This window comes from Bos grunniens, chromosome 22, assembly GCF_055505025.1.
Source record: "Bos grunniens cultivar Pamir isolate PY7600 chromosome 22, Bosgru_T2T1.0, whole genome shotgun sequence".
Lineage (NCBI taxonomy): Eukaryota > Metazoa > Chordata > Mammalia > Artiodactyla > Bovidae > Bos > Bos grunniens.
The window spans coordinates 11,986,752-12,007,082 of record NC_141186.1 but is presented as its reverse complement, the minus strand read 5'-3'; the positions used below and the strand labels follow the sequence as shown (position 1 = coordinate 12,007,082).

At 49.3% G+C, this 20,331-nt stretch overlaps 2 protein-coding genes across 4 annotated transcripts in view; both read right to left on the bottom strand.

Annotated features, from left to right (window-relative positions):
• Positions 1 to 234: 234 nt before the first annotated feature.
• Positions 235 to 9,940, bottom strand: SLC22A13 (solute carrier family 22 member 13). The gene is given in 14 exon segments (XM_086365936.1): positions 235 to 1,831; positions 1,834 to 1,924; positions 2,115 to 2,330; positions 2,904 to 3,022; positions 3,199 to 3,323; positions 3,326 to 3,402; positions 3,611 to 3,848; positions 3,851 to 3,909; positions 4,063 to 4,228; positions 4,458 to 4,612; positions 4,855 to 4,958; positions 9,568 to 9,614; positions 9,617 to 9,679; positions 9,682 to 9,940. Coding segments are annotated over 14 exon segments (1,833 nt in total). The 3' UTR covers positions 235 to 1,717.
• A 4,836-nt stretch (positions 9,941 to 14,776) lies between these two features.
• Positions 14,777 to 20,331, bottom strand: part of OXSR1 (oxidative stress responsive kinase 1) — an 87,397-nt gene continuing 81,842 nt past the window's right edge. For 2 of the 3 annotated variants that reach the window (XM_086365932.1, XM_086365931.1), the window contains 3 exons: positions 19,375 to 19,443; positions 17,870 to 17,934; positions 14,777 to 17,480 (listed from right to left, as the gene is read on the bottom strand). In XM_086365932.1, coding sequence (XP_086222058.1) covers positions 17,406 to 17,480; positions 17,870 to 17,934; positions 19,375 to 19,443 — 209 coding nt within the window. In that variant the 3' untranslated portion in view covers positions 14,777 to 17,405. Of the gene's footprint in view, positions 17,481 to 17,665; positions 17,935 to 19,374; positions 19,444 to 20,331 lie in introns of those variants that run through there. The other variant, XM_086365930.1, reaches the window with a different exon arrangement.

Below are 20,331 nucleotides of genomic sequence, written 5' to 3'. Positions count from 1 at the left end.
ATACTGAGAATGTGGCCCCACAATTCCTGGGTGTCATCATAATCGAAACCCTTCACACCCTCCCAGCCCTTCCTCCCTAGAGACAGGACCACAAGCTAAAGCCAGGGCCCACCTGACCACAATCCAGGCCCAGCCGGACCCTTGGAAGCAGAACCCTTGGGTTCCATGGTGTCCAGGGAGCAGTGTCACAATGGGGTGGGTAGGTCCTGGGGTTGGGTAGGATGAGGGGGAGCAGCATTCTACCACTGGGGCACACCTGGCCATAGGCCCTAGGAACAGAAGGGGCAAGGCAGACTGGGAAAATCTCCGCATGAGCCAGCCCCATGCCTTCATGCAGGCTGTGCCCAACACCCAGAGCACCTGCCTCCCGCATGATGGCTCCACCTCCATTGTGGGAAATCCTCCCATCCTTCCAGGCACCACTTGCTCACCCTCAATCCCCAGGCCTAAGGAGAAAGAATGGAGAGGAAAGTCAAGGGAGGGACAGATGCTCCGCTCAGCTGTTCTCAGATCCCCACCCAGGGGAGGAGGGAGTGTAGGTTAAAGTTTTCCTTGTGGGAAATTTGAGGAGTGGCCATAGGATGGCCTTTTCTTTCTCTGAGAGGAGGATGAGAAGCTATCTGGTAGGGAGTAAGAGGAAGGGAGACAAGCAGAGTGGACCTGAGAAATAGCCACCAGTGAGAATCAGAAAACAAGCTGACTTGAAAAGCTGGTAGGAATACAAGGTGCTGCTAAAGACTCAGGAAGTACTGCTGACCGTGGATTCAGAGAAGAGAGCCACCAGTATGATGCTCTCTAGCTGTGACCAGCTCTTGGGGTGCAAGCAGAAAGAAGGCGGACAGTTGGGCTAATGTGCTGCTATGATTGTGCTAGTTGGACTGTCTTGTAAGGGAGGCCAGCCCAAGAGATACAATGTGGGGGTCCACAGGGAGGGGCAGGAGATGAAGTAGGGTTCCAAGGAGTCATTTGCCAGCACTTTGTTCATACTAAGGAGCAACGCAGAGGTCCTGGGGTGATCACTGAGAACCTCTGAATATTCGTGAAGAAAGCCTAATTTTAGGAGCCTCCCAGGGCCACTGACTGATGATTACTCACTGCAAGTCCCAAAAGAACCAACACTAGTGGCCACCAAGTAAGAAGCCTTCTGCCCCCTTCCCTTACCCTGCACGGGCCCTGCAAGAGCCAGAGCAGGAGAGGATGAAAGGAAAGAGGGGCCTAGAGAGGGACATGTCCTGCCTCTCCCTGCCACTGGTCCTGAGTGAACGGCAGGTGAAGGAGAATCTCTGAAGAGAAGGCAACCCTGAAGCTTTGATTCTGACTAAATCAGTCTCCTCTCAGCAGATCAAATGTCTTGTGGGTCCCACCTTATCCATTCAGGCCTGGTCCAGCCACTGGAGGAACTGCAAACTTCCCTTTGTCCACCTGCCTGGATGGATCCATGATTTCAAGGGTTGGGAGAGGCCATACTGGCTGTCCTGTTCTGGGCTTGACTGTGTTTTCAGGACAGGGGGAATCCCAGATGGAGGGGATCTGAGGAGCCATATCCCCAAAGAGTGTCAGAGAACAAGTTAAACCCAAGACACACCCAAGACTCTAATTCAGAACAGGGTACTGGGGATGGGGTTTTGGGGATGAGCATGGTTTTGAAAGGAGGAAGGCCCACCTAGGATGCTTCTGAGATTGGGCCAGGCAGTGGGTGGCTGGCTCTGGGGCCAGCTCACAGGGTACTGCCTCCACTAGCAAGGCTGGTGGTGCTCACAGGTCCAGCTATTTACAGGGGAGTGTTTAGGCAGCTCTCTGCTGCTGCGGGTCTAGCTTTGGAGACACAGTTATAGAGCTAAGTGCTGCTCTAAAGGCTACCCCTGGGCTGGAAATACTTCCCAAGGCCTCCAAATCCTTTTCTGAAAGCACTGCCTTCAGAGAGCTGGAGGAAGCAGAAGGTCATCATTGGCTATCTAGGAACTGTTTCCATTCCTCGCCACCTCCTCCCCAAAGTATGGGAATCATGAGGGCTCCCTCTGCAACCATGGACAGTGGTAAAGTAGAGACCTGGCCTTCTGGAAGAGGGGCCACTGATATGAGGTCCTGGGCTTCAGAGACAGCAAGTACCTCACTGTGGTCAGGATTCTTGCTCCAGGTCATCGATGGTGTCCTTCAAGGTCTGGCCAAGTGTCTCTGTCAGCAGGGCACAGAGTAAGCCAGCCCCAATGGGGAGGCTGCCATAGATGAGCACGAAGAGGGACACATGATACTCGCCCAGCAGGATCATGAGTGGCATGAGGATGCCCCTGATCCTTGAAAAGATGCCCACCATCCCCATGCCCGTCTGCCTGTGGGAAGGCCAGCAGAAGCTGAGCGGACCCGGCCTCCCCTGGGTCTACCCCAGCTCCTCCCACAGTTCCACCCCAGCTGACGTCCTTGGGAAGCCCCCATGTCTCATCTGGTGTCCCCAGACATGCACGGTCCCCAGGCTTCCTCAAGTCCATCCAGCCTTCCCGCCCCATCAACCTGCACTTCTCCTTGTCCTACAATGTGGCCTGCTTCCCCCACCCCCAGGCCTTCTGTTTGCCAGCTGCATTCCTGCTATCCAGTCTCTGATCAAAGGCTTCACCTCCTGACCACCCCCCACTCCCACTGCAGACTTCCTTCTGAGCCATTCCTCAAACCTGGACTCACACCGTATTTAGTCCTGACAAGGCCAGGCTATGGCCCCTGGTGTATCTGCTCTCCACTGCCCTCCTCTGCACTCCCCTGACCGCATCCAGCCCTGGACCGCATCCAGCCCTGCTGCCCCAGAGCCAGTCCTGTAAGTTTTGTGGGGAACACCAGGGAGGGCAGAGGAGGGATGGTCAAAATGAGGGTCTCGGGAGCAGAGGAGCCAGGGTTGCACCAGCTGCCCTTACCTGATGACAGTGGGGAAGAGCTCAGCAGAGTCCACGTAGAAGATGGCAAATCTAGCCGCCAAGGCAAACTTCCCCACCAGAGCCAGCACAGTGACCACCACAGGCAGATCTGGTGGAGGCTGCCCGTCAGCCACAGGAAGAATGGCCAGCCCACCTCCTGGGCCCTGTCCCTGCCCTCCCAAACTCCTCACCCCTTGTGCACCCAAGCCCCAGAGAAGCCCTCACTCCTGAAAAGGAAATAAAGGGTCTTGGTAGCAGAGGGGGTGTGGGCAGAGGCCCTGGTATCTGCTGGGACGAAGATGATGGTGATACACGTGAGGCCACCCAGAACCAGGGTCCCCAACTGACTCTACCTGCGGCCCACCCATTCCATTATAAAGATGCTTCAGTAGCAGGCAGGCACCTCGACTGCTCCAAAGTTAACTGTGTCAGGTAGATATTCAGGCCAAAGTGCCCCACCTTGAGGCCCAGACCATAGAACACCAGGCTGTCCACAAACCTGCAGAGTTCAAGAGTCTCTCTCAGTGCCAGGTGATGAGACCCCATCACACTCAGAAAGAGAGACTGCCTTGGCCAGGAGTCACAACAGGAGACAGAAGCACAGCCAGCAAGAGACCCAGTGGTACCCAGACAGCCACCTCCCCCAGAGACATGGCAGCCCTTTAGTTTAGGCCTCAGGGAGGGCTGTGGGCCCTGAGTCCACTCACCAGATGTAGAAGAGAATCAGGGTCTCTTTCCGGAGCTGGGGGTGTTGGAACAGATCCAGGGCATTCCCTGCGAGGCTGGTCTTCTCTGGGGCCAGCTGGGAGGGATGTGCAGAGTGAGGGGCCAGGCAGGCCGGTCTGTGTGGTCTCATCAGGCAGGGCTGGCCCAGTGCTGCAAGTACCTGGCTCAGGATCTTGGAGGGGAGTTTGCGCCTGTTGACCAAGGCCACTTTCTGGATCACTGTTTGGCCTCCTCTCCCTTCCTCCAGGTAAGGAGCCACCGTACAGATTCTGGCAGGGCCCTGTGTGTCAGGAATAGCTGTGACCTTGGGGCCTGAACTTCCCCGCTGTCTTAGCACGCACACACCCCACAGGCCTCACAGCCTCCCTCTCCAGACACCTCTCTGCATGTACCACCAGCCAAGAGGTAGTTTGCCTGGGAAATATCTCCTCACCAGAAGCAGAAGAGCAGAAAGACAGGTGCAGTGACAGCAATCTGGAAGAGTCTCCAGTTCTGGACGCCGTAGGCAAGTCCTGCAAGAGCCATCTGCCCCAGGGAGAAGGTGCGCTGTGCCAGGACCACAGCCTGGATCCTCCACGAGGGCCCCACCCACTCTGTAACTGGAAGCAGGCAGAGGCTGAGGCTGGGCTGGACCCCACCCTATCACTCCTTGCCATCATGAAATGCCACCAGGTCAGGGTCTGTGGTCCTGGTCCAGTTCAGGGCATGCCAGTGCCATCACATTAGGTGCACGGAGCTGACTGGGCCCCCCAGGCAGTGTGGGAGTGTGGCCACACAGGCCCCATGGCCTTGCTCTGCAGCTGCTGGCTTCAGGGCCCAGATACTCATGTAGGGTGACATTGCTGAAGGTATATCCAGTGACAGCTGTGGCCACAGAAAAGCACAGGACCATGTAGAGCTTAAAGCTGGGCACGAAGGCTGTGCTCATGCCAAGGATGGCGAAGAGAAGCAGCTGCACCAAGAGAGTGGCCTTGTGGCCAATCCTGGGGTTGCAAAGGGGCAGGTCGAGGAGTGAATCTGTCTAAGGGGAAAGAGGGAGACCCAGCTCCAAGCCCTTTCCCTGGGCGCTCTGTCTGTGGGAGGGTGCATGGCCCCAGCTGGGAGTCCCATTGCAGGTGGACAGGGCCTTACGTGGAGACTGGTGAGAGGGGCCCTGGGGAGAACTAGACCCTGGGCCAGGAATCCAAGAGCATGCTGGGTCGGGGGAACTGGTCAAGGTCCTTACCAGTTGCAGAGGGGCCCGAAGATGAGCGCCCCAATGAGGAGCCCAGCCACATACACCGACTGGGAGGTTTCCATCAGATGCTTCCGACCATAGACCATGTTAAAATGAGGTAGACACAGGCAGATGTGAGCTCAGGGGTAGCTAAGGCAAGTCCTTTTATCAGCTAGCCCATGCATGACAAACCTCTCAGGACAGAAGTGGGGCAGGTTCCCAAACTGTGTATCAAGGTACCCCAGGGCACCAGCTTTGTGAACTCAGAGTGCATGACACAATACTTAGAAGTGTAAGAGGAAATACAGTGACAGTCAACATCTGTTTCATATCAAACTACCAGCTCCAGATGGTTCACGCAATTCTTTTCAGTGATCTGTGTGAAGTTGTGTTTTTGGCAAGTGCTGTGGGAAAAGCAAAAACCATGTGAAACTCACAGGGTTCAAGGACTGTGAAATGTGGTTCCCAATATATCCTATTAGGAAGTAACTGTACTGACTTGAGGATGAAATTTAAATGTTTTCTTTTGATTTGTGTATTTTTTTTTAAACAGCCACTGAGTTGTTAGTATATAAATTCTTAATTTTTGTTTCTATTTTTGCTGTTGGTGGTTTTTTTTTTTTTAACCCCACTGCATGGCATGAGGCATCTTAGTTCTTCAACCAAGGATCAAATTGGAAGTGCAGAGTCGTAATCACTGGACCGCCAGGGAAGTCCCTCTTCTTAAGTTGTTTGGATCAAATTACTTATTAGATGAAACTTCCAGGTATGTTTTTTGGCCTGGAGATACCATATAAAATTATTGACCCACCATGGATGCACGGTTTGGGAACCCCTGACGGTCACTAACTGCTTCTTCCTGACAAATGGGGCTTCTTCCCTGTAACCACAGCACCCCTGTGACCTGCTTGGGCCTTTTAGACTTTTCCCAATGGACTGAAAAACCCCCCTGAAACTCCCATCATTCTCAGGCAATCAGAATCCTAAGAAGCCCTCCCACATCCCCTGAGGAAAGAGATTAGGATGCAGGAACATGAAGCCTGTACACACATACACACATGGCGATGGGAGGAGAGACAGCCCACATGGAGACTCACAGAACCTGACAGACAGATTGGAAATCCAAGAGAAGAACGTATGGGTGTCCATACACATCTGCACACACGTCCACTGCATGCACACACAACAGTGGCATGTGACTGACCCGTCTGTGTGCCCCTCAAGGAAGTTCTGTGCCCCCTGCACACCTCTCAGCTCCATCCTCAAGTGTGCGCAGGGGGATCATGACAGGTGAGGTCTCCTCCAGAGCTCACGGACACAACTTCACAATATTAATGCTTGCTGAGTGCTTACTCTGGATTGGGTACTATGCCAAATGTTTCACACGCATCATCTCATGTAATTCTAGCAACAATCCTTGACTTACTATATATAGGTTCAGCAGCTAGTCCTAGGTCCTCGAGTTGGACAGCTGGATGGCAGTGAGTTCAGACATCTTCGCTGCCCTGGACAGGGAGTGAAACTAAGGGAAAGCTAAGGTAATGTTTCCTGAGTGAGAGGATGCGTGAATGAATGGAAGAAGGAACCAATCAATACCTTCAGTTAGCTGAGAAGCCAATCTCCATGAGTTACCTAATCTTTAGCCCAAAATTAACCAGTTCAGGAGATAGTATTTTGCTCCTACATCTGTCCTGAAGGACAACTGTTAATTCTGTAAGAGCTTTAAGTGATCATCAAATGAAGAATGGATTGCTCCCGAGAATGAAGTGTGGCAGGACCGGGTACTTGGAACTTGTTGTTCCGCCCAGTTCTATCCTGTTTGCTTTTTTGTCCAGCCACCACAGATTGCCTCGTAGTTAGATATTGTTTAAAATAAAAATTTATGAATAAAGGTCTGCTGAGTCATTCTGTGTGACTTTGTTAGCTGATCTGCTGCTGCCTTGGGTTTCCCATGTACAAATGAAGATGAAACAGATTCCTTAGTACCACCGGATAGGATAAAAGGAATTAACACGTACAATATAGGTAGCAAAGTGGCTGAGCTAAGTCAGTTCAGCTGAGGCTGTACTAACACAGCTTTGTGAGGCCCATGAAGCATACAGCTGGTGACATAGGCATCTCGGATACAAGGGGCCTTCATGCTCTGAAGACGTGAGTGCCAAGCCATGGGACTCCACCAAGGCTGCCTCCTCTGCTCAGTGGACACCATTCATTAATCCTATCTTATCAAATTATCTAACTCCCATGTAGGCTTATTATTCCCTCTGTTTCGCAGAAGAGAGAGGCTTGGAGAGGTGCCAAGACCAACCGCAGTTCATGTGCTGGTGTCATGTTGCAGATGGAAAAGAGATGAACAGGGCTGCAACTTGGGACACCAGGTGTTAACCTCCCCAGCCTAATGTCTACGGTGGACAGTTCTGTCTGGGGCCTGCCACGGTGGACTGCAGCGTCCCACTCCATTTCTTGGAGCACAGCCCATCACGACAGTGGAAGTCTCCCTTCCACTCTTCCAAACCATCAATGGCTCCCACTGGAAGGAAGTCCCAATTCCTTAGCACTGGTATCGGAGACTCTAAGAGTTGGCTCTCGTCTTTTCCCAGTCCTCTTTGTATGTGAGCATTGCTCACACAGGCCAGGCGCTTTCATGCTCCAGACCCTAGAAATGGCTATTCTCTCTGCTCTGCACGCCTTCCTTCTGTGGTTCCAGGACAGACCACACTGTTTTTGCTATTCACTGATGGTCCAGTGACCTCTGTGTTCAGAGGTTTGTGTGGACAGGGCTGGGAGTCATTTTCTCTTTTACCAAGGATGGGCACCCAGGAAACGTTGGACAGGTAGGCTGAGAAGGAGAAATGTACTCTGTCATTCATGAGCACACAGCTTATAAGGAAATGTATTTTTTTTTTCTTCTCAAATCTGGATTATCTGTACTTCACTTTGCATGTGAAGCTGCTGGTTATAAATGAAACTTGGGATATCAGGTCAGATAAGCCCCCAGAGTCAGCGTAGCTTGTAGTGTAGCTTCTACCCCTGCTTGTAGACTGGAAGCCAGGATGGACACCTCACACAAGTTAGCTCCACTCTGGAACCCAGTTTGGGGTTGTCAAGTAGTTCGGGGCACAAAGTACCAAAAGCATACATTCACATGGGAGTTGCAGTCCTTGGGAGGGTGGGTCCGTGGAAGCATGTCAGGGAAGGGCCAGAGGGCCAAGGTCCAACACCAGGATCAGCAAAGAGGAGAGAGGAGAGAGAGGCCCTTAGTCCTTGGGAACATCCCTTTCGTCCCATAAAACCTGCCCACCCCTGGCCCAGGCAAACCAAGTTCCTGACCCATCACTTTCTTCCTGTTACCAGGCCTTTCTTTTTCTATTCTCTGCCTACGAAGGCTTTCTCCTTTTCCCTATTAACCTTCTTCTGGTCCCTGGGCACCCAGCTCACACACCAACTGCTTCAGGGAGCTGCCAGCCCATTCTCTCCCCAGGAAGAAGCAAATTCTAGCCTCAGAGTTTATTGAGCCTTTGTCCCTGTACTAGGAGTCCAGGTCTTCTCAGAGGTGAACAGGGTGCCTCTGTTCTGACTGTGCCTCACATATTGAGAACTCAGAAGCTGTTGGTTGGATAATAATTCCATGAACAGTCCAGCAAAGGCTGTGAACAAGAGCTAGGGTTGGCTCTGAGCACTCTGGAAGTCTGTCTGAGCTATAAGGATGGTGACACTTGGCTAGATGGGCAGCGAGTTTATGAGCACCTGGAGAGGTAGACACAGCGTTTTAAGGATGATGAAGATCAGATCTACCATCTACACCGGGGAGATGAAGGAAGGGGCACTGAGGATCAGACAAACCCAGGCTGGGCTAGATCCAGGGCTAGCAGAGTTCAAGGTGACCTACTCCCGCTGTGGGTAGACTGAGCGGGAGGATCAGGAAGAAGGCAGGAGGACATACCCTCAGGCTGCTGGGTGCCCTGAACGAGAGTCCCGGGTCCACTGTGAAGCATGCGTGCTGCCCCTGTCAAGTCATCTCCCTATTCTGTGCTCCGCCCTACTGTCTGGGAAGCAACCCTTCTTGCTCTGAGGTGGCTGGAGTGGGAAAGTCTTTCTACTGTTCTGCTGGGGCCCCTCCTGAGAACAGAGTTAGCACAAGCAATTGCTCAGGTATGTGCAGGACAAGTCCTAGAGTTCCGCATGGCCTCCAGCATCTCAGAGGCAGGCAGGCTGGCAGGCAGGAAGAGATTTAGAGAGAAAGGCTGAAGGCAGGGAGTCCAAGGCAAGCAAGCAGGAAGGTAGACGAGTGGGCAGGCAAGGGGTAGGACTGCAAGATTAGTTAAATAAGAAGACAGGTAGGTGGGCAGACACACAGCGGGTGGCTGAAAGACAAAGGCAAATGGGAAGGCAGATGCAAACCTTGGACAGAGAAAGGCATGAGAACAGCTGGACAGGAGTGGCAGGAAAGAAGGCCATGGGGCAGACATGCGAAGGGACAGATAAAAACAGAGAGATGAATGGACAGATGGACAAATATTCCAGACAAAGGGAATGGATGGAGAGTTAGATGGGCTGACAGGCAGAGGACAGAAAGCAAAACAGGCATGACAATGGTCATTCAGGCCTGGGGCGAAGGGGCAGCTTCAGAGGCAGTCACACCTGAGACTGAGGGCAGAGTGGCAGGCAGAGCAGCTGACTGACTCAAAACACTTAGAAAGTCAGACTGACGCACGGCCTTACCTCATTCTCTACAGACAAGGGCCTGCCTTCGGGATAGACCCAGCCTCGCAAAGCTGTGTCTCACTGAAGCTGTGGCTGAGGACGTACTCCAGGCTGGCACCATCGGGGGCAACTGGAACATGAGGCAGGGCTTGGGACTGCCTGCAGCCTCCAGGGGCAAGCTCAGGGCCAGCTGCTCAGCCGTGCTCAGGTTCAGAGTCTGGTTCCTGACACAGGCCACTGAACAATAGTGGGCCTCGTCCAGGACCATGAAGACCTGGGTGAACATGTAGAAGGCGGTCAGGAAGCTGGGCACACTCAGCAGTATCAGCAGCTGCACGTGGAAGTGACCAAAGCTGCCCAGTTCAGCCAAGACCTGGGCAAAGGGAGCCATGGTCACTGGTCACCAGCTCCTTAGCTGGGGCTACCAGCTAGCTTTGCAGCTCGCTTGGGGTAATGGTGGCAGCTGCGTTAATGTTTAATCCAGCCCTGTGTGGCTCCACCTGTCACACCTCTGCTCCTGAGCTCAGGTCTAGGAATGACAGAATATGATGAAAAAAGTCCACTCTGGCTTGGAGGATCTGAGGATGTTTGACGGACTCCGTGAGAAGGCAATACCAGAGGAACTTCTCAGGCCTAGCATGCAGCAGCGAGCTCTAGTCAGATATTACATGGTGTACAAGGACCACACTCCTAGCTGCAACATCCTCTACAATTCACACCAGTGCAAACCCCTCCCATTGTGAAAGAATCCAAATTCTGAGAGTAATTTCAATGCTACAGGGCAGTTGCTACTGTACTTGTCAGTAGAGCAGCAAGGACCCAGACTGCATGTTAACTCGGCCAAGAGTCCAACCAACCTGGTCTCATGACCCTGACCTTACTGTCTCCTGCAGGGTCCCTAGCACGTGGTGGTATGCACCACCAGTCAACCCAAGGGTAGTGTTAAAGCCAGGAGACCCACCAAGGGCATACATGCCTTTCCCTTTAGCAGGACAGCTAACACATGCATCCTCATCTCTATCTAATCAAGGAAGAAACCATTAAAACCCTCCCACAATAAGAAACAAATGCAAGTGGCCCCAGAGTAGCCCCAACCACACCAGGCAATCTCAGTGAGCACCGAAGGACAAAGCCCCACCCCGGTTGGGGAGCCCCCATCTGGGGGTCATTCCTACAACCTTGCTGGAGTCGAGGTTAGGATGGGGCACAGTGTGGGAGGTGGCAGGTCAGGATTCTTACAGGAACCTCCCACAGATGAACACCCCCATCTTTTTTGTACCCTGGGGGTCTTACTGCAGGTAGATCCTGGGCTTGGAAGGCATCTAATTATGGGAGGATCAGAATGATGGGGCGAAATAGACCATTAGGGGAAAATACATGCTTGGGTGTCATACTCACATTCATCTGTTTGTGTAGCCCTCGGAAAGTCTTTAAATTATTTTAAGAAAAGAGATGAGCAGAGGTGCAGGGGTGAAGAGAATGTGGGGCAGTAAGGTTGTGCAGAGTAGCCCTGGCTATCACATGCCCATACCTGCGGCCTGTGATTCAGTCCGAATGAAGGAAGGGTCCAGGCAGGGCAGATGCTGGAGGGCAGAGGCGAGTCCACAACCCTGCACAAGAGGACACGTCTCTCTGGCCCCTCCTCCACCCTAAACTCCCTACCAGGCTCCCCACTGTCGCCAGCCCCACCTCTGCTTCCTCACCTAGCTCTCTTGCCAAGTTCTTGTCCTCAGCACAGCCTTGAATGAATTGCCAAGAAAGCAGATGCTACCAGCTGCCACTATTCACTTCAGGGCTCAGCCTTTATGGGGGAAACTGAGGTGGAGATAGGAGGAGCCTGTGCTCAGTCATCTCTTCTCTCTGATCAGGGAAAGGATTTTGTGGTCCTTTCAGCTCTAAGGCTCCAAAGGGACTGGGGTTAGGAGGTAGGCGTTTGGGCTCCACCAGTGATTCACTGTGATCCGCCGTCTGCCCCTTCTAGCCCTCTGGCCTCATTTTCTGCATTTGTGTAAAAGAAAAGCTCGAACTAGATGGTCTCTAAGGATTGCTCCATTTCCTAGTGTAGGATTCTAAACTAGAGACAGATAAATGACGAGGAGGCTCTGACATAAGAGTGAGATTCAACCAAAGACCTTCCACAGTTATATAACTACAAGTCTCCAAACTCCATTGGTTTCACTGCACTCCCAGTTCCCCCAGTTCTAAGTTTTTGATTATTTGTTCTCTTAACCCTGCCCCTCTCCCACACCAACCAATCTGCCAAAGGCTCCCCACGATGCTTCAAAGCCCACAGCTGGGGAGTCCTCCCAGGAACACTGTAGCCCCAGGGATCCGTGGTCTCGCTGACCTGGGAGGATGAGCCCCCAGGTAGCACATGTGCTGCTCTCTGGCGTCTCCAGTAGTCTGGCCACCCTCAGTGTCTTCTGGGAAGCTGCGGAGTAGGACAGGACTGCTTCCAGCCCTTAAGGGAAAATCTGCAGCCTGTCTCTCTCCTCTTCCTCTCCTTGCACCTGTCTTCAGTCAATGGCACTGCTATGACCAAAGAGAAGAGTGTTCTTCTGATCACTGGAGTAGTGTAACTTGAATGGATACACAGTCACTGGCAATCATTTGCCCATGGGGTAGAGGGTGGTGTTTGTACATATGGTGTGGGAGGGGAAAGTACTCCCCAGACATTACCTATAGGGATGCACTGGAGGGTGTCTCAAATCTCTTCCAAATTTGAGACTCTGAATATTTATTTATTTGGCTGCGCCATGGTCTTACTTGCAGCACACAAGAGCTTTGGTTGCAGCATGTGGGATCTAGGTGCCTGACCAGGGATGGAACCCAGGCCCCTTGCATTAGAGCTCAGAGTTTTAGCCACTGGACATCCACACCAGGGAAGTGCTAAGAACAACTCTAGTAAAATAAAAACATGTGGTAGGAGTTCTGGTCTCTTGTCCAGGATGTAAACAGCTTAGCAGCTGTCACTTTATTCTAGCAGGTAGAAAGCTGGACAAACTGAAAAATCAATAATTCTTCTTAGATCCATCAGAGATGAGGTCACAGGGCAAATTGCTAACCCTCAAATTGGAGCCAGAAAGTTAAATACAGAGAATGACAACTTCTCGGAGCAGAAATCCACAAACTCAGACTTCCACAGGAATCAGTACCACAGTAAGAAAATCTGACTGTAATCGACAGACTGCTTGGAGGCTCGGGGTGGAGAGGTCAGAGGACAGTCAACACAGTATTTGAGAACAGAGGTGCAGGACTGAGAACACCTGACTTCACTGTGCGGTACTGGCAAAAAGATCACACACATAGATCAGCAGAACAGAACAGACAGCCCCGAAAAAAACAGATTCAACGGATCTTTGGCAAAAGAACACTGGCAATACAATGGAGTAAAGATGGTCTCTTCAACAAACGGTGCTGGGATACCTAGACACAATAAAGTGAGTTTGTTTTCTAGTACGAAAGTTATATTTATACTATAGTCTCTCAAGTGTGCAATGGTATTCTTAAAAAAAATATACATACCTTTATTTAAAAGTACTTTAGGGACTTCCCTGGTGGTCCAGTGGTTAAGTCTTTGCCTTCCAATGCAGGGGGTGTGGGTTTGATCCCTGGTCAGGAAGGTTAAGATCTCACATGCCTTGAGGCCATAAAAATCCAAAACATAAAACAGAAGCTATATTGTAACAAATTCAATAAAGACTTAAAAAAATGAAAAAAAATCTTAAAAAAAGTGGGCAAAAAACCTAACAGACACCTCATCGAAGAGTATTCACAGATGGCAAAGGGGCATAGATACTCAACACACTGTAATCAGGGAATTAGAAATGAAAGCGAGACACCACTATACATCCAGTGGAACGGCCCAAACCCAAAACCGTGACAACATCGAGTGCCTGTGAGCACATGCACCAAAAGCGACTCTCAGTCACTGGTGGGAATGCAAAATGCCCGAGCCACTTTGGATGGAAGGTGGTTTCCTAGAAAAAGACTACTTTTACCATAAAATATGCCAGGGGGCTCCTTGGTATTTCCTCCACCGAGCTGAAACTCATATACGCATATTAACGAAAACATGCACAAAGGTGCTTAGAGCAGTTTTATTCATAACTGTCAAAACTTGCACACAGCAAGTGAATGGATTAATAAACCGTGGTATATCCAGACATGGAATACTAGTCAGCACTGAAAAGAAATGAGCCATCAAGCCACAGAAAGGCATGGAGAGGCCTTAAATGCATATAACTGTGTGAAAAAAACCTGTTCTGAAAAGGCTGCATACTTGTAGGACAGTGAGACTATTCTCTGTGAGATCATAATGATGGGTACATATCATCATCCATTTGTCCAAACCCATAAAATACACAACAGCAAGTGAACTCGAAGGTATTCTGTGGACTTCGGGTGATAATGAAGAGCCAATGTAAGTTGCTGCGCCTGTGTGGGGCCACGGAGTATATGGAAACACTGTATACTTTCTGCTCCATTTTTCTGTGAAATTAAACTACTCTGAAAGATCAAAGTCTACTTTAAAAAAACAAACCCACAAAATGCGTAGGGTAGATGAGCTGATCCACAGGAGGAATCCATGAGCTGTGGCGCTGAGCACTGCTACTACGAGTAGGCAGAGGTGAGGAACCCTGCTTCTGGACAAGACCTGATCTTGCTAAAGATGATGGGCAAGTGGAGAGGCTTTGTTTACTCTTGCCCCTGCCCTGACCCCCACATACACCATGGTCACTTTTGAGTAGTCCGCACCTCCTCCTCTGTCTCCACACCTGTTTACCTTAAAAGGAAATTCAATCAGCCATGATACAATCAACCCCAAGGTCCCAGGACCTGAGCCCTGAGTTACCAGGACCTACCCCAAAGCAGTCCTGTCAAGGCTCAAAGACCACCTCTGGGGCAGGAGTTACTTACCCAGCAGGTGAAGAAGGGCTGGAAATGGGAACAGGTTCAGCCTGGCTCTGAACTTTCCAAAAGGGACTCCCAAGGACTTGAATCTGGTGTTTTAGCTCACCAATAGCATGGGCAGAGGTAAACAGAAAAGGTCACTGAGAGGAGCTGCTTCCGCCATCCTAACACACTTCCCTGGGCAGATCGCTCTCTCTGGGGATTTCAGCTTCCCTGTTTGTACAATGGCTTTACGTTGTTTATTAATACACCTTTTCACTTCCTGCTGCTCCCATCAACAGTCACCAAAGTGAAGCATCCTTACACCACCAGAGACAATTTATTCTTTATTGATTAAAAATGAATGAAACATGCAGCAAAGTACAAAGTCAAAAAAAAAAAAGGGGAGGGGAAGTCAAATATTTTACATCTTCCATAATCTAGCATATGTCATAAGGAGGAACCTCCATTTATTGATACACCATTATTCTGTTCTCCAGATTATTAAGAGTGTCAGCTGGCTCTAGGATTTGGTTCACAACTTAAGCAAAATATCCCAAACAAATCCATGAATCATTTAGAAAGACCGTAACGTTTTACAAATAGCATTGGCACATGTTACCTCGTGCTAAGTTAGTCCCTACCCTAGGACCCAGGAGATCCTAGGGATGTAGGGAGAGAGGTGTATCCTGGACCACCACTCCCAGGAAGGAGCGAGACTGCTCACTAGGTCACGTGCTGTCTCACCTGCGAAGTTTCTGTTCACTCACTTTTTTTCAGCATCACTGCACATGCCAGCAAAGGGAGTCCACCATACATCATGCAGAAGAAGTAACACTGTCCTGGGGCTTGGTGTCTGGCTCCTAATTCCCAGCAGGGCAAAAGATGAATGGAAAAGAAAGAGAAAGCCCCAGCCCACTTCAGTTCAAAGGTCATGCCTGTTCCACTGCAGCTCACAGGTAATGGCCAGCAGGAGAAACTGAACAAGGAGATGGGCTGCTGCTTACTTCCAGCCTGGGCTTTTGATCACCTCCAAAAGAGACCTATAATAGAGTGATGCCACTACCCTCTGGATTCAGAAATAAGCAGACTATGAGGGCTTACTTGAAATGAAAATACAGACTCTAAGGTAAGCCCCTAGTCTTGTGCCAAATGGGACACTACATCTTTTCCATAAACTTATTCCTACCTTCCTGTCCTTTCCCCCTCAACTCTCTTCTAAGAAAAGAAAAAAGAAAAGCTAAATATCTGTCCATCAAGCTGATCAATCTTCCGTCTCCAGGCTCAACAGGCTCCCTCCTTTCACCAATCCTGCCAGGACTCTGGCATCTGATCCTCTGATCTACTTTCCTCCCAACCCTCTCATCTCAAACCATCCCCTCCCTTCCTCTCCAACACCCACCCCTTTCCCAACATGCCTTTGTATCCAGGGCTGGTGAAGAAAGCCCAAGGTTAAAACTATGAACTCAGAATGAAATTAAAACTGTAACAAGTCAGTTGTGGGGAAAGCTTTCAGAGGTGCTCCAAGAAAAAACTAGGTAAAGCAATCTTGTTATTCACAGACCAACGAAGATGGAAAGGGATCGACTGATTCTGTAAGAGGCAGCTCTCCCCTTTCCATGGGGCCAAAGCCCATCTTTTTTGTGTTGTTTTAAGGCCAGATTGAGGATCTCTTTCATTTGTAAAACTTGTTAGGGCTAATCTGCAGTTAGATAAAGGCTGACTGTGAAACAATAGGAAAAAAAAAAAATCAACCCCACTGGTGATTCACATATTGCATTATGAGTGCTCTTTTTTAAACTTAAAGAATAATTTATATTATTTCTGTAGAAAATCAAATGAACACTGTCTACGCATAAATCCTAAAAGTCACGGCACATGTGGTTTCACGTTCCATCTTGGGTCAGGTTCAGCACACGGAAGTGTGGACCCCCTCCTAAGGGTCAGTGCAGGAGAGGGGGCAGAAGGCAGGCCTCTTTGGCCTAGGGCAAGTCTCCTTTATTGCTGTAGAAATCTCAGCCTTGCATTTCCTCATGACTCGGAGGCCGGGCAAATTGATTTTCATGGGAGGATCAAGGAGCAGTTTTTCTTCAGTTGTTTAAGAGCTGAAATAAATACTTCCACACTGATATGAGTTATGATTTTTTCCTGTTCAAAACACCACTGCTGGGGTAACTCTCGTTTATAAGCCGTTACGTGATTTTTTCCCCTAAAAACAGTCCGAAGTTCCGCTTTGAAGGGTCCGATGGCTGAAGTTCGATTACAGTCAGATGTTTTGCACCAGCTGAAGTTAAGGCGAGCAACCCTTTCTGGAGCAAGTAATGAAGAGGGGTGCCTGAGAGCAGCTTCAGCAAAACGCTTAGAAACATCATCAACAAAACAAAACACAGTTTAGGATGCCTCCTTCTGAGGCTGTGCTTTTTCCTAACGAAGGTTGCTAGAATTCATATCAGATACAAAAAAAAAAAAAATCACTAAACTAAATTCTCTGGGCTCCAGCTGAACAATCAACTTTTAATTGCTACTTCAGTGGTAAAGAGATATCCCAAGATGCCCACATCCCGTCCGGTGTGGGAGAACAAGCAGGATGAGGAAGCCCAATAGAGCTGCTACTTTCCCCCCAGCGCCATCACTGGAGTAAGGCAAGATGAGCTGATAGACCTCCCTCCTGGGCCTTGAGGCACCCGGGCCACTTCTTAGATGGAGGAAGACAGGGGATGCGTGCAGTAAGTTTACTAACGGAACTCTTTAAAAGGGATGCTGGCCACTGGTGATCCAACTTTTCTTTCCCTGTGGGAAAAAGCAGGGATGATGGCAGGAAAAACATAAAAGAAAGACCTCTAAAGCTCCTAGCTGGGAGGTTTGTTGCTGGGTTCTTTGGCAGTAGTGGGTTTAGGCCAACAGAAGCAACAGAGACACGCATGTGTGGAATCTCCTTCGGCTGCCTCTTCCAGGGCTGTGTTTTAGCTGATGCTGAGCTGGGCAAATCCTATTAGTTTACCATCATCAGGAATATCTGAGCCTTCGACACCAGACGCCTAAGAACCAAACAAAATGAGAAGCTGTGGTTATTCAGAAACAAAATTGCAGGTAATAATTAAAACAGACATGGAGATTGTAGGAGAGAGGGCAGTTGGGGAAAGGTCCCTGGGATACAAACAGGAGGCAGATGGAGTCTAGGTACAAAGGTGGAGTCAGCCTGACAATCTGTTTCGAGAATAAACAGTTGAGGGCTTCGGGTAGGAGGCTTCCTGGGAGGGAGAGGGGAAGGGAGCCCAATGAAGAGAGACATCAGCCCAGGGCATGGGGAAGCTAAACAATCACCAGACTTGATTGTTCTCATCACTCAGGGAATATGGAAGCTGGTCTGCAGAGGCTGCTGGTGTGTAAAAGTGAGACAGTTTAACAAGAAGGAAGGGATGAATACCAGTTTGAAGGTGACGGATCGATTTGACTGGGGTTCTTCCACAATCTTCTGCAAATTAGCTGCCACTATAATCATAAAAACAGAGAAAGTAATCAGAAGTTACGTAAATCCACATTTTAACCATATGTTAACAACTTAAACAGTAGTTCACAATCTCCGACATACAATCAAAATGTAAGCAGAAAGATAAATCGCTCCCTAAACAAGAGGTGTTTTAAAATACAAGTTCAAGTAGCACAAATAAATCTTACCATTGTCAAATTAACTTTCTTTAAGATGCTGTATTAACCAAGGAACGACACTGCAGTTAAAGAGGTGGGACTTGCCTATTCATGGGCCAGAAAGCCCTGGCACAGCAATCAGCCAACTATGTATAAAAATGACAGAGACGCGTGTGCCCCAGTGTTCAGCGCAGCACTGTTTATAACAGCCAGGACACGGGAGCAACCTAGATGCCCATCGGCAGACGAGCGGATAAGAAGCTGTGGCACATATACACAATGGAGTATTACTCAGCTATTAAACGGAATGCATTTGAATCAGTTCTAATGAGGTGGATGAAACTGGAGCCTATTATACAGAGTGAAGTAAGTCATAAAGAAAAACATCAATATAGTATATTAATGCATATATATGGAATTTAGAAAGATGGTAACAATGACCCTATATGTGAGATAGCAAAAGAGATACAGATGTAAAGAATAGACTTTTGGACTCTGAAGGAGAAAGCGAGGGTGGGATGATTTGAGAGAATAGCACTGAAACATGTATATTATCATATGTGAAATGGATGGCCAGTCCAGGTTCGATGCATGAGACACGGTGCTCAGGGCTGGTGCACTGGGATGACCCTGAGGGATGGGATGGGGAGGGAAGTGGGATGAGGACGGGGAACACATGTACACCCATGGCTGATTCATGTCAATGTATGGCAAAAACCACTACAACATTGTAAAGTAATTAGCCTCCAATTAAAATAAATAGATTTTTTTAAAATGACAGAGACTGTTTATGGTTCACAAGGCCTAAACTATTTACTATCTAGCCCTTTACACATCTGCTGACTTGTCCTACACCATAGTCTTTTCCTTCAGAAACGTACCTGTGGCCTGACTGTGCCTGTTCTTACTTCCTGCTTTTTTTTTAGGAGTAAATCTATAATGACTTTTTCTTACCTCTTGGCTGCCCAAGGAGAGAGTTCATCCCCCAAAATGGATTAGATATGGCCAAGCTTATCTAACTTGTGACTTCTGTCATCATTTCTACGATCTCCCAGAGACCTGGGTAAACTTTCACTATCATTGGGGGTAACAAAGCAAATTCAGAAGTGAGATTTTTCTTTTTTTGTAAAAAAGGAACTATCCCCAATACCTCCTATTTCAACAAAGCCAAGAACCATTCCTAGAATCATTCGACCTACTCAGTAGAATCAAGGCCTGGTTTTCTAGATCCTAAGGATATAGGCAGAGAGACAAGGGCACAAGGGCAGAGCACAAAGTAGTTACCTATGACTAAATCCCTTCCATCAACGAGGCCGGCAGAAATGAGTTCCTGAGAGACACCCTCTGCTGTATCTGCAAAGACAAAGAAGAAAGCGCTCCATTTTCCTGCGCATGCATGTCCCTGCCAATTCAAAGCAGGTCCGGCACGGCCAGACTAAAGCTAGCTGCCAAATCCAGAGACCCAAGGTGGTGGCGGCGGGGCCTTCTTCCACACAAAGGTTTTTCCTACCACTAGGATTACCTCAAGGAGAAGGCAATGGCACCCCACTCCAGTACTCTTGCCTGGAAAATCCCATGGATGGAGGAGCCTGGTAGGCTGAAGTCCATGGAGTTGCTAAGAGTGGGGCATGACTGAGCAACTTCACTTTCACTTTCCACTTTCATGCATTGGAGAAGGAAATGGCAACCCACTCCAGTGTTCTTGCCTGGAGAATCCCAGGGATGGGGAGCCTGGTGGGCTGCCGTCTATGGGGTCACACAGAGTCGAACATGACTAAAGCGACTTAGCAGCAGCAGCAGGATTACCTCAACTGAGGGACTATCAGAGGTCGAGCTAGAGGACGGAACCTGGATCAATCAACCAGATGGCAAGTATCAGCTCAGTGTAAAGATAACATCTTAACAATGGCATGCCTTAGATGGGGTCTTGCCTTTGTCAGCAGAGCTCCTGACAGTGATGCTGCAGAAGAAACTGCTAGTCTGAGGGCAACCTGGGCCCAGCTCTGTGAGCTTGGGGATGTGACGCTGTGTGGCACATCTCCTGGGATAATAACACACAATAATTGAGTCCCAATTAAATTTTTTTTTTTTTTTGGCCACACTGTGAGGTTTGTGGGCTCTTATTTCCCTGACCAGGGACTGAATGTGTGCCCTTGGGAGTAAAAGTGTTGAATCTTAACCACTGGATCACCAGGGTATTCCCCTCAATTAAACCTTAATTTTAATTTTAACACTAAACAT